The sequence below is a fragment of the Salvia hispanica genome, chromosome 1 (genome assembly GCF_023119035.1).
Source record: "Salvia hispanica cultivar TCC Black 2014 chromosome 1, UniMelb_Shisp_WGS_1.0, whole genome shotgun sequence".
Taxonomy (NCBI): Eukaryota; Viridiplantae; Streptophyta; class Magnoliopsida; order Lamiales; family Lamiaceae; genus Salvia; species Salvia hispanica.
The window spans coordinates 2,641,303-2,653,406 of NC_062965.1; the positions used below are offsets into that span (position 1 = coordinate 2,641,303).

The following is a 12,104-nucleotide window of genomic DNA, read 5'->3' on the forward strand; positions in this document are numbered from 1 at the left end:
AATGCTGATCCAAGACTACCATCGACTTCATCGTCGAAATACCTTCGCGTGGGTACCTCACACGCCCCAAACGAAGTTCAGATGAGAGAGATATGGCCGTTTGACGAAAGTCGTGCAGAGCTGCCGAGGAACTAACCGTGGCCGGGCGAAAAATGTCCGGCGACAGAAAAAACGCCCGGGCAAGGCCCCAAAATGCACGGGCGGGCATTTTGGCTGAAAATGTCATTTTTAAAAGCTTTTGAAGATTATTTTCTCTATTACTTTTGTTTTAGTATAAATACTCTTTTTAGGCTTTTCATTCTCAGCTTTTGAATATTTGTAAGAGACCAATTCTCCATATTTTTAGGGTTTTCATTCTTCATCTTTTGAAGACTTATTAAATTCCTTCGGGTTGCATTTGATCTTCTGCCGGGCTAAGATTGATTGTAAAGGTATGCTTGCTAATTCTTGTGTTGCTAGTTTGTGGAGCCATTAGGTGTTTGCATGTGAAAGTACCTTTGGGATTTCTTTCTTGTTCTTAACCTAAATCATAACACTAATCCATCCTCTATCCTTTTATCCATTTTTCTTGTTCCATTTCTTGGTTTATCTTGTTTATTTGTTGGGTTTATTTACAAGAATAAGTCCGGTATAAATTCATGAGTCTTCAAACTATAAGATTCACGTTAATAGTAATAATACTACAGCTAGAAATCGGTATTTAGGAAAGGCAAACAAACTCAAACCTCAGCTATGGTTGAATATTTGAATAGAATATGCAAAATAAAAACAACTCTATTTTGTTTAGACTCAAAATATATAAGCTTTAATAATATGTACTTTTAGAACATATCATGATGCAGTTTGGTTCTCATGTACAACTTCTAAATATATATCTCTATATAAATATACAGGAATGCATCGTGTGATATACATGTTGTAATTAAATAATACCTAGATTTGATATAAGCAATCCCGTAATTATCCGTTTTTTCAATACTATTATATTGGCTATATAATGTCTATATTAATGATAGTTACTCTATTCAGGTAGTATGTATTTATTTAATATCTTAAATCTCTCAGATTGTATTTAATAGTATAATATTCCCTCAATTTTTTTATTTATTCTAATCAAAATTATTCGTTACTAAAAATAGAGATACATTAATTTATACTTTTTAAAATGACAACGCTTCTTAAGTATATTGTTGGCCGAGATTTTACATTTGAACTTTTTTTTTATTGCCACATGGCAGCTTATTATTCATCCACGTGTAGAAATGATTGGCTAGGAATGGTTGTATGGTGTTATTTTAAGAGGTGTTGTCATTTTAACGTAGCCCTTGTCACCTGTTCAACTTTATTCTTTTTCCACTTAAAATACAAAAAAAACTGAAATGGGAGAACAATGGTAAGAAGATAAACAAGACCATTCTCGGTGTCGCCCACCCCTGCTTCGAAGCTCTCGTCCACGACATCATCGTCATCAATTACTTTAAGGCCCTTCTTGGTATGGTGGAATGGAATGGAGGTAGGATCCTACCTCCATTCCATTCCTTTGCTTGGTAAATATTTTTGTTAGGAATCACCATTCCTTTTGGAATGGCCATTCCATTCCACATGGGAATACCCATTCCATCCATTTAGCTAAGGAATGACCATTCCATTCCATTCTATTTTCCTTTCTTCTTATTTTAAAATTTAACAAAATTATATAAATATTATTTTATATTATATTTAAATTTAATACCGTCACAATTTTACAATAAAATAAAAAAATTTTAATTATTGAAAATCCACACACACACTTCACACACGTACAAATTTCACACACTTTACACATTTCACACACTACACGCACTACACACATTTCACACACTACTCACACTTCACACACTACACATATTTCACACACTACCCATACTTCACACACTACACACACTACACACATTTCACACAGTTCACATACAACACACACTTCACACACTACACACACTACACACATTTCACACACTACACAGTTCACATACTACACACACTTCACACATTTCACACACTACACACATTTGCACACACTTCACACATTTTACACACTACACACACTATACACATTTCATACAGTACACACTGTACACAAATTCAAAAATAGGATGCTTGAAATGGGTTAAATGTGAGTAGTGATTGTAGTGTGTGAAATGTGTGTAGTGTGTGAAATGCATGTAGTGTGTAGTGTGTGAAATGCGTGTAGTGTGTGTAGTGTGTGAAGTGCGTGTAGTGTGTGTAGTGTGTGAAGTGCATTTTTTGGTAGAATCAACATGTTAATTATTCATATTTCATTCCATTCCATTTCTATATTAATTTGTAGATATCAAACATAGGAATGAAATCAATCAAGTAATAACAATTCCATTCCTTTTGCATCATTGTGCTTACCAAGCACAAGAATGGAATGGAATTGTCATTCCATTACCACCTTCATTCCATTCCTATTTCCATTTCATTCCCTCCTCATTCCATTCCATCCTACCAAGTAGGGCCTAAGAGTTTGAGCGAACGTCAGTGTTTCACTACAAACTACGAAGAAGCATTTTACCAAAGCCATTCCACCAATGTTTCTTCCATTTACACACAACCTTCTCATTCCTGGAGAAAATATATACTCCATACTACACTTTTATCATATCATGATGCAGTTTTGTTCTCCTGTACAACTTCTATTTCATTTAAGTACAAACTAATTAAACTGTATAAACATTACTATTTAGTGATCTAAAACAATTGTCTGAAAGACCTAAAACTAGCTAGTATTACAAAATATATAAGGAGACATAAGAAAATAATTAGAGCAATCACTAATAATACTTCTAAGGTGAAATCAAGCTTCCTTCATACTCAATGATCACATCAGCCAAGGTCGAGCTACTACGTATTTTGAAACGTCGTATGAGTTTCCGAGCAAGGTAATCATACAAAATCACTTCTCTAGGTTTACTACCTCTGACAATCACACGATCATCGTTCCTCCAAATTTGAATATCATCACTCTCCAGAATTTTGAGCCTCCAAAAAGGCTTTAGTTCCACATTACTCACATTATTCCAAACAAGCTCACTTCCTTCCACGCTCGACTCATAAACCTTCAACCTCTTACGGTCGAAAACAAGGATAACAAAAGAATAGTCACTCTTTGCTAGAACATGAAAACCACTTGAGTAATAAAATACTTTATCATCCAATGGTGGTATTGAAGTTGTTCGAAACACTTCATTCTTCATATCAAAGCTTAGTAGAATCTTCTTACCCCATATCCCTCTCCGCCCTTCCCAGTGCACAAAGGATCCATTCTTGCACTGCGACTTTATTGGGCTCTGGATGACCAAATCTTGATCAATATCCAAATTACTCCAAGAATTCGTCCTTTCCGAATACAAACGAGCAAGCAAACAGCTTTGATTGTTGCGTTGCCGTAAATGCACCACTTTGTAATCTTCGTCGAAACCCAAACCCACCCTATCTAAATGATAAAGGATCGAGCAAAAGTGTAAGGAGGAAGTGGTAGAATCTTGAATTGACCTAGAAAAGGATTGCATATTGCAACTTGTGACTTACCTAGAGGTGAACTTAGGCACACTAGACCCTTAACTGCCCAAGATAATATAAGGTTGTAAACCTGAAATTCATGCGACATTAATAACTTCCCGTTGTCTAGGAGATTTATCGATATACTCTTCAAGTTTCGACTATCATCGACATAAGTACTAATAAACCGTAGATATACCTCCTCATCTTTGATGTAATTGTTACGTCGCAACAAAGTGTGCAGTTTTATGAAGTGTGGAGAATCAATGTCGTAACACCATAATTTGCAGACAGCTCTGAATCTGAAGAGGGATCGAACGGGAAGATGCAAGAGTATCTCAAACGCCAAATCGTTGTTCATGATCATTGTTATGTGTTTCTATGAAATTGTTGGAATTGTGCAATGCGATGTACACACGTTTGGTAATTTGTATATATAGTATTAGATTATATTTATGATACAGATGAAGAGTCGATTTGATTTTATTTGATTTATTAGATTTATATATATCCAAGTCGATTCTTTTTCTCTAATCATAGTTCGAGACTTTTTTTTATCTATGTGATTTCCATATTTCTAGACTTTGTATAGGTCATCAAAGTGATACTCCCTCCTTCTCAAGATATTAGACTCATATATCCTTTTGCATGTCATAACATACTTGAGCTATTGTTATTTATGCTAAAAATTTATTTTATTTTCAACTCCACTTAGGGCATCCGCATCGCAGACGCGATGCTGTCTCAGTCTCGTCTCGACGAGACGAGACAGCGTTGCGACGCTCGTCTCGTCGAGACGAGATGAGACATCTCAACGCGCGACGTGTGCCGGCGAGGCCGACCTCGAGCTGGCGAGACGACGCGCGCGCCCCACGTGGCGTGGCGCGCGCTGGAGGATGGCGTGACGCCCACTCGTCGGCTCGCGAGTGGGCGTCGGAATTATTACGTAATAATTTTTATTTTTTTTATAAATTCGAATTTAATAAAAAAAAATTTAAACGGTCAAATGACCGTTGCATCAAACGGTCGAATTTTTTAAATTTTTTTTTCTTTTCTTTTATTATTCTATAAATACTCCATACTCCATTCACCATTTTACACGCACAAACACTACTCTCATTTCTCTTCCATTCACTACACTCATCTATTCATTTATCTCCAATTGTTGAAAAAATGTCCGGCGATGGAAACTCCAGCAGCGGCGGCTCCAGCAGGCGGCGCTCCGACGGGCTTGACTTGAACTCGTTCGACGATTGGGCGAGCATGTACAACTTTTTGGGTACTCCCTTTTATTTTTTAGGTTTTTAAATTGTAATTTTTATTTTATTTAATGAAGTGTGTTATTAATTGAATTTGTTGAAATTAAAAATAAAAAATGAGATTGAATGAATAGTTAAGAGATGGTTTAAGAGATGAAGGGATGCATGTGTTGTCTCTTAGTTAAGAGATGAACTGAAAAGTATAATGGAGCTCATGAATAGTGTATAGATGAGACGGTTAAAAGACGGATAAGAAACAGAGATGCGGATGGCCTTAAACCATAAAACAACATTTCATAAATTCGATGTGCCAAAAAAAAAGTTCTAATATTTTGAGATGGAGTCCACACTTAAAGTTGAGTGTGGGTTGAATTAATGACTATTTTGTCTTTATATGTATGACCCTCCTTCTATATTTATCAATGGAGTTAGGTGATCTTATACTACGCACAGCATGTGCACGCTAGAGAAGCGTGGGAACATTTTCTTCCTGACGCTAACCGGCGCCGGGAAGAAAGACCAGGAGCACCGCCTCAACCCGACGCTCATCGCCGCCATCCGCGCGGCGCTATCCGAAGTCAGATCGCAATCCGTCCCCGGATCGGCGCTCATCACTCAAGCCGAAGGCCGATTCTTCTCCAACGGCGTCGACCTCCGCCCCGGGGCGGCGGCGGCGGAGGAGGAGCTAATCGCGATGGTAGATCTGTTCCGAGGCGTCGTCGCCGACCTCCTCTCCCTCCCCATGCCGACCGTCGCCGCCGTGGCCGGGCACGCGGCGGCGGCGGGGCTGATCCTCGCGATCAGCCACGACTACGTGGTGATGGCGAGATCGAGGGCGGTGCTGTACCTGAGCGAGCTCGACATCGGCATGAGCCTGCCGGACTACTTCACGGCGCTGATCCAGGGGAAATTGAGCTCCAGCGCCGCGCGGCGGGAGCTGGCGCTCCGCGCGGCGAAGATCGGCGGCGATGCGGCGTACGATTCCGCGGAGGAGGTGGCGGCGGCGGCGGTGGAGAGGGTTGAACACGGGATATGCATGTATAATTGCACGATCCCATAACTACTTGTTGAATATGCAACTATCTCTCTATATATCAATTAAATTAATGGCAAAACAAATGGCTATTAATATTGAAGCATAGTACTTTCACTTGGAATTTATGTGACGAATTTTATTGGAAGCATGATGTGAAATACTGGAAAGATTCTCAGGCCATGTAACACTTGAATGAATGTATGGAAAATACTCAAATAAATGTAATTTGATGATTCATGAACTCATATTGAAAGATCAAAGATAAATTCTGATAAATTCAATCTATCAATGTGTAGTACAAAGAAGCTATTCGACCAAAGTTTCTTCCATCTACACAACTTTCTCATGCCTGGAGAAACTTCTGGATTTTCTTCAGCCATTCGACGTATTCTGTGGTGTCCTTGTTGATCATATACCCGTGCAAGAAATTGGTTGTGCTCGCCTTGATCCCTCTAATCTCCAGATACCGGTGGAGTGCCTTCTGCAAATTCTCATCCAAATCCCTAACGAACAAACATACAAGGCTCAATCCATCACCCGACCAACAGAAATGTTTAGAGACGCGTCAATCATATGAAACAGAACTTACCCAAAGTCAGGTCCCTCGTAGGCGATTTGGTCCTCAGAGTTTTTCTCGGGATCTTTCACTGACAAGCTGTCAATCACAATCTCGTCAGGATAAGCAGTGCAACCAAACTCCAGATAGGGTCCACTCCTCTTGGAGGTTTTGACAACCAACGGGATGCTAGATTGGTTCGAGGCATCATCATCATCCTCATCGCCCGTAACAAGGTTGGGCATGTACACTTCGACACTTATGGTTTCACCCTGGTAATCTCTGGTCAGCGATACAGTTTCTGATCCAACACGGTTTTCGATTTTAAAAGGGAAGCCCTCTGGCACCTCCTCCTCAGCCTAATGGAAACCAGAAAAACGGTATTGTTTCCGCAGTGAAAACGTAACAGAAATCAAACAAAGCAGATACATAGCTTCACAAATCTAATACTTATATCTCAAACTTACATAAACGAAACCATCACATTCACAGCCTCAGGTAAAAAGAAATTACACAAACTATTGAACTCCAAAATCCAACTAATGACCAATATGTTTATAGGAAATTTAGATACTTGTTTGCACATATCGGAATTTAATCATAACAACATTTATCAATAATCAAAGCTCAAATATGATCTCTAAAAGCATACAAAAACACTCGAAATAAAACAGTTCCTAAATCTCAAGCAGAAAAAAAACACTCAATAAATGAAAAAAAAACTATATTGCAGAAAGATTATCCTTTTTTGTTAAGAATGAATCTCAAACCTAATTCTAAATTGCAATCGCGGCCTAATTTGTAGTCAATTCAACCATTTCTGCAGAAACAAGCACGAAAATCTGAAGCGAAACAGAGACGGAATAGATAGTAAAATATAGACCTCGGTCACAGAGTAAGAGTCGTTGGCGCATTCAATCTCGTACTCCACGCTTTTCAGCAGCGACTCGTCGGAGCTAATCTCGGTGGAATAGCGGAGGAGAATAGACGGGAATGACCTCGGCGACTGGAGCTCCTTCAGCCGGCCGTTGACGGTGGCGGAGAAGGCTGAGCTGTGGTGGCGGAGGGAGTACCATCGGCTTCCGGCGGAAGCTCGGACGGCGAGAGGTACAAGCCTTGAAGCAGAGCGTATAAGCTTATTGAGTGACATTTTAGGGGTTAGGGTTTTAGGAGTGGAATGTGATGCTTAAATCGGAAGAATATAACCCATTTTTTCCATTCTTTTCTAATTTTTACCCTTTTTTCGGAAAGAAAGGTTTCATTTTTTAGATTTTATAATTGGAAATTCGATTGTTTGGTTTACCAGTGTATTTAATCCCCAAAACTTAAAGAATAAAAATAAACATTGTAATTTAAGATAAAAGTGTTGGAGTAGTAAAATAATGTGTTGTATGTCGGATGTTCACTGTTAGATCATCTCCAATTATATATCAAAATTCATTTTTGGTGTAAAAATCATCTCCAATCAAACATCAAATTCAAATCCATTTTTGGATTTTGCTACCGAACAATACCAAAGATAGTGTTACTGCAAAAAATTATGAGATATCGAAAATCAGTCCATTATTATTTAATTAATATGAATCAATATACGAAATTACAATAACAAATGAAGACGCTCGATTTCAAGAATATTTAACGCGATATGATGCTATAAGAAATAAAAATTCTCTAGTTGATCATTTGTCGGAACAATACAAATTTCGAGTCTTGAATTTTTTGCTATTTTATATGCGTGTTGTGGTATGTGTTTTTATAGTTATGATAGGTTTGTGTTAAAATGACAACCCCTCTTAAAATGACATCGTGACACCGCTTATACGGCTTGATATTATAAACGCTACACAACAATATTACAAACACTACACAACAATCTATAGTTTGTTGTATAGTGTGTCGGATATTCTTCAGACAAGAAATATTCTTTGGTTAAAGACCAAACAAATTGTTTGACCGTCTTTTTCAGATTTTTTTTTGCCACGTGTCAGCTTATTATTCGTCACGTGTACAAATGATTGGTAGGAATGGTGGTATGGTGTTATTTTAAGGGGTGGTGGCACCCTAACATGCCCCGTTATGATATTTTTAAATATGTTTTGATTTATGTTTTAATTTTATTATAACACGTGAAGTGTATTTTAATGTCAAGTTAGTGTAATTTTTTAATATAAAATATATTTAATAGTACATAAATATATTACTAAAAAATTTATTTATTTCTTTATGGTTTGGGAATTAATGTGTAATTTAAATAAGTTAATATAATTGAAAAAGTATTAAAAGTTGGTAGAGGTGGAATCTCGATAACCCAACGCCTCCTAATCACTTTTAGGGCCATACTAGTACAATTTAGGGCCATACTAATACAAAAATTATAATAGTGGTCCATGTCATATACACCAATGTTTGATGCTTTGGTAGAATAAATAATTATTCTCATTCAATAAAGTAAAAGTGAAAATTTATGCAAAATTCGAGTGGTTATTAGTATATGAAATTTTGCCAAAAGAACATTTTATTCTAATTTCATGCTTTTCAAGGTCACATCTTTTTTATAGCTATCTTGACATCCATTACTCCATATAACTTATAACTCATCCTTTAATATTATATTAGTCCATAATTTGGCAAATCTAATGATCTACTTAAAATTTAAATGCATAAGAAAGCGACACAAACATAGCTGTGCTGCCCATTACTCTTTTTCCAAATTTCAGCTTTCTTTTTATCGCTAAGTTGGTGAGGTTGGGAAAGGATCAAAGCAGATAATTCGGGTCATGAGATTTAGATCAAAATCACCCCCTTCTTCTTCGGTGATCTTCAACAATTCACACATAAAATATTGCTGAATCACAGCTGAATTTCTGAATTCAAAAATCTGGGAAACCTTATTTAGTGGTTTGTTCAAAAGGGTCAGCAGAAGGGATTTGTTTCTGTTGTTCTTGATTTTCAATTTCAATCTTGTAGAGGAGTGTTTTGAGTGAATCCCACCGTTCTATTTGTCTTGTGGGACTGACCCATCTCATGAAGATTCAATCTTTACCAGTAAAAATCATATCTTTTTCATATTTTGAGCAGTAATAAATATACACACATACATAGATAGAGAAATGAAGAGATTGTTTGGAAGCCCAGGTAGAAAAAGTGGGCTGATTTTGAGGATTGGGCAGTGTATGTCAGCAGCTGTTTCAATTGGTGTCATGGCCTCTGCTCATGGCTTCTCATCTACTACTGCCTTTTGGTAATTATTTTTTCTACCATTTTATGCTGTAAAAATGTTTTCTTTTAGCCAGCTGTGTTTGCAGATGTTTAGTTTGCTCATTCAATGATGTACTAGTACTAGATGGTGACACTTTCTTTATTGAAGAGGTTCCAATAGTGGAAACCTAGAATTTGCTGTTTCTGGTAACTTGTTGTATATAGAAATATAGATTGGTGATTTTTGGGTTGATAGTGAAAGGGATGTCTAATTTTCTACCAGTCCAATTTAACATGTTCTTCGAAATTGAGGGTTTGATTGATTGGGTGGCAAAAGGGCAATGTTTGAACAAATTTAATGCTGTCTATGATTTGTTAAGTGATGCCGTTGGTGATGGTGAATTAAGTGGCATTTTGTACTGATTTAGTGTCTGAGGTCGATAGTTAGACGCCCTCTTGTTCCTTTTCAGTCGTGGATGTCAATACTTGTGTGGCTAGAAATGGTTTATACTGGAGTAGAGTCGTAGATACTAATGGCTGAAACGTTTTGTTCTGCCAGCTACTTAATTGCATCAATGGGGCTTCAGGTTTTGTGGAGCTTTGGACTCATGTGCCTAGACATACATGCTTTGAGGTTCAACAAAGACCTGCATACGAACATCATTGTGAGCTTGTTTGTTGTCGGTGATTGGGTAAGTGTGACGTGCTTGAGATTCATTAGTTTGAGCTACTTTAATTTCGAGTGTCTATTGCTTATTACAACTGGAATCACTTTGGTTCTGTACTTTTATCTTTTGATACAGTACAAAGACATATAAATGCGTGAAGATGTCATTTTGAGATCTTATTTGACGATACTTCTAGTATGTTCGTTCATACACTCCCGGTCTCCCATGTTTATGTTGAAAATTTCATATGGCACGTTCTTTATTTTGAATGTGGATCACCTTGAACTTGCCAACCACAACTTCTTGTTCTAGGGGTGCACACATGCTACATGCTTCTACGTTGTGCCTTTTATGCAGAAAGTTCAAAGTTCATTTGAACGAGGATAAAAGAGAGGTTAACCAATCAACGTCTATTTGTTTCTAATTAAGACACCAACCTAATTACGCCCGGCCCAGCTAGAGTGCTGTGAAATTATATCACGTAGCAGCATAATAGATATTGAAAGTTGACCTGCCAGAGATTGAATAAAACGTCACTCACGAATAGTTGCAGATGTTCTCGAAGTAGGCCCACCACGGTGATGGGCATGATTGTAAAATTAGAAAAGAAGATGCATGATTTTGTGCATAATTGCATTTAGAGGTGACAGTTTGTGTAAATGCCGTGTTTCATGTTGAGATGATAATGAGAGAACATGACAACATTTAGAGGATTAAAATTTTGTAGGTTTAGAGAGATTAGAGTATCTATAATCTTAAACTACTATATCGACATCCCTTCTGCGTGTATATGTGTGTTTTATTAACTCCCGAATACCTCATTCAATGATGTAAACCTTGTATCGCATTAATGAGTTTTTTATTTGAAGCATACGCACGAAACCATGGACTATGTTCAAGGATATTTGGGCTGCACTCGAGTTTGATAAATACAACATCATATTCGAAAATGTTGCAAAGCGACATGATCTGTTTCTACTAGTCTGTATGCCTGTGTTGGTAATAAAACTGTTTAATGGTGAGGAAAACCTCCGCAGCATGTATCTTATGAAATAGTCAAGACCGTTGCTTGTTAAATGACTATCCGGGTATTTATTTCAGTCGACCAAAGTTGCTCAGAACTTCAATTTGTAATATGTTTTGCAGGTGACTGCTACTCTATCTCTTGCAGCTGCGAGCTCCTCTGCCGGTGTTATGGTGCTCTTCGTTACGGACACAAATATCTGCAAATCAGATTTGAATCTGTCATGCAACATGATCCAAATATCCATAGCTTTTGCTTTCGCGTCGTGGTTTCTTCTTGCCTTGTCTTCGTACATCATGTTTTGGCTTGTGGCATCGATCTAAACAGCATGACCGGATGCTCGTTGTGCCAGTGTATATATACTGTCAATTTTGAAATGAGTTTTCGTAAGAAGCATTTACATTTTTCTTTTTCTTTTTTTACCATGTCTGAACCTCAATCCTTCCCTTATGAATAGGGAAGAGATTCGTTTGTAACATCACACATTCAGTAATATCTTGGGTTCAGTTTGCGTGTGATTTTCAAGTACATTTAGTGTTCCATGTTCAAGAACTTGAAAATATTTGAATTGTTACTCATAGCAAAGTGCATCTTTCTTTTGAAAAATCTCTACTGAAAACTCCAAGATTGGTTTTTTGATGGAATTGCAAAATGGGTGCTGCAAAATCATTGGGAATTCATCAAAGAATTACTATCACAATACACCAAATCCAAACACAACTTCACAAGGGGCAATTTTCAGAACAAGATAATTGGAATTTATGAAGCAAGAAACCCAAGTTCCTCATCATAAAAAAAATTC

The 12,104-nt window shown here is 37.4% G+C and overlaps 3 protein-coding genes across 3 annotated transcripts; 2 read left to right on the forward strand and 1 right to left on the reverse strand.

Annotated features, from left to right (window-relative positions):
* Positions 1 to 5,212: 5,212 nt before the first annotated feature.
* Positions 5,213 to 5,880, forward strand: LOC125224140 (enoyl-CoA delta isomerase 2, peroxisomal-like). The gene has a single exon (XM_048127502.1). The coding sequence runs from the start codon at positions 5,275 to 5,277 to the stop codon at positions 5,878 to 5,880; it is 606 nt and encodes a 201-aa protein (XP_047983459.1). The 5' UTR covers positions 5,213 to 5,274.
* A 169-nt stretch (positions 5,881 to 6,049) lies between these two features.
* LOC125211406 (uncharacterized protein At2g39795, mitochondrial-like) lies at positions 6,050 to 7,592 on the reverse strand. The gene is made up of 3 exons (XM_048111179.1): positions 7,296 to 7,592; positions 6,446 to 6,771; positions 6,050 to 6,359 (listed from the first exon to the last, which is right to left on the reverse strand). Exons 1-3 carry the CDS (start codon positions 7,560 to 7,562, stop codon positions 6,200 to 6,202), a joined length of 753 nt encoding a protein of 250 aa, XP_047967136.1. The 5' UTR covers positions 7,563 to 7,592; the 3' UTR covers positions 6,050 to 6,199.
* A 1,504-nt stretch (positions 7,593 to 9,096) lies between these two features.
* LOC125222922 (CASP-like protein 5B1) lies at positions 9,097 to 11,820 on the forward strand. Its single transcript, XM_048125817.1, has 3 exons — positions 9,097 to 9,653; positions 10,170 to 10,302; positions 11,425 to 11,820. Exons 1-3 carry the CDS (start codon positions 9,523 to 9,525, stop codon positions 11,623 to 11,625), a joined length of 465 nt encoding a protein of 154 aa, XP_047981774.1. The 5' UTR covers positions 9,097 to 9,522; the 3' UTR covers positions 11,626 to 11,820.
* Positions 11,821 to 12,104: the final 284 nt, after the last annotated feature.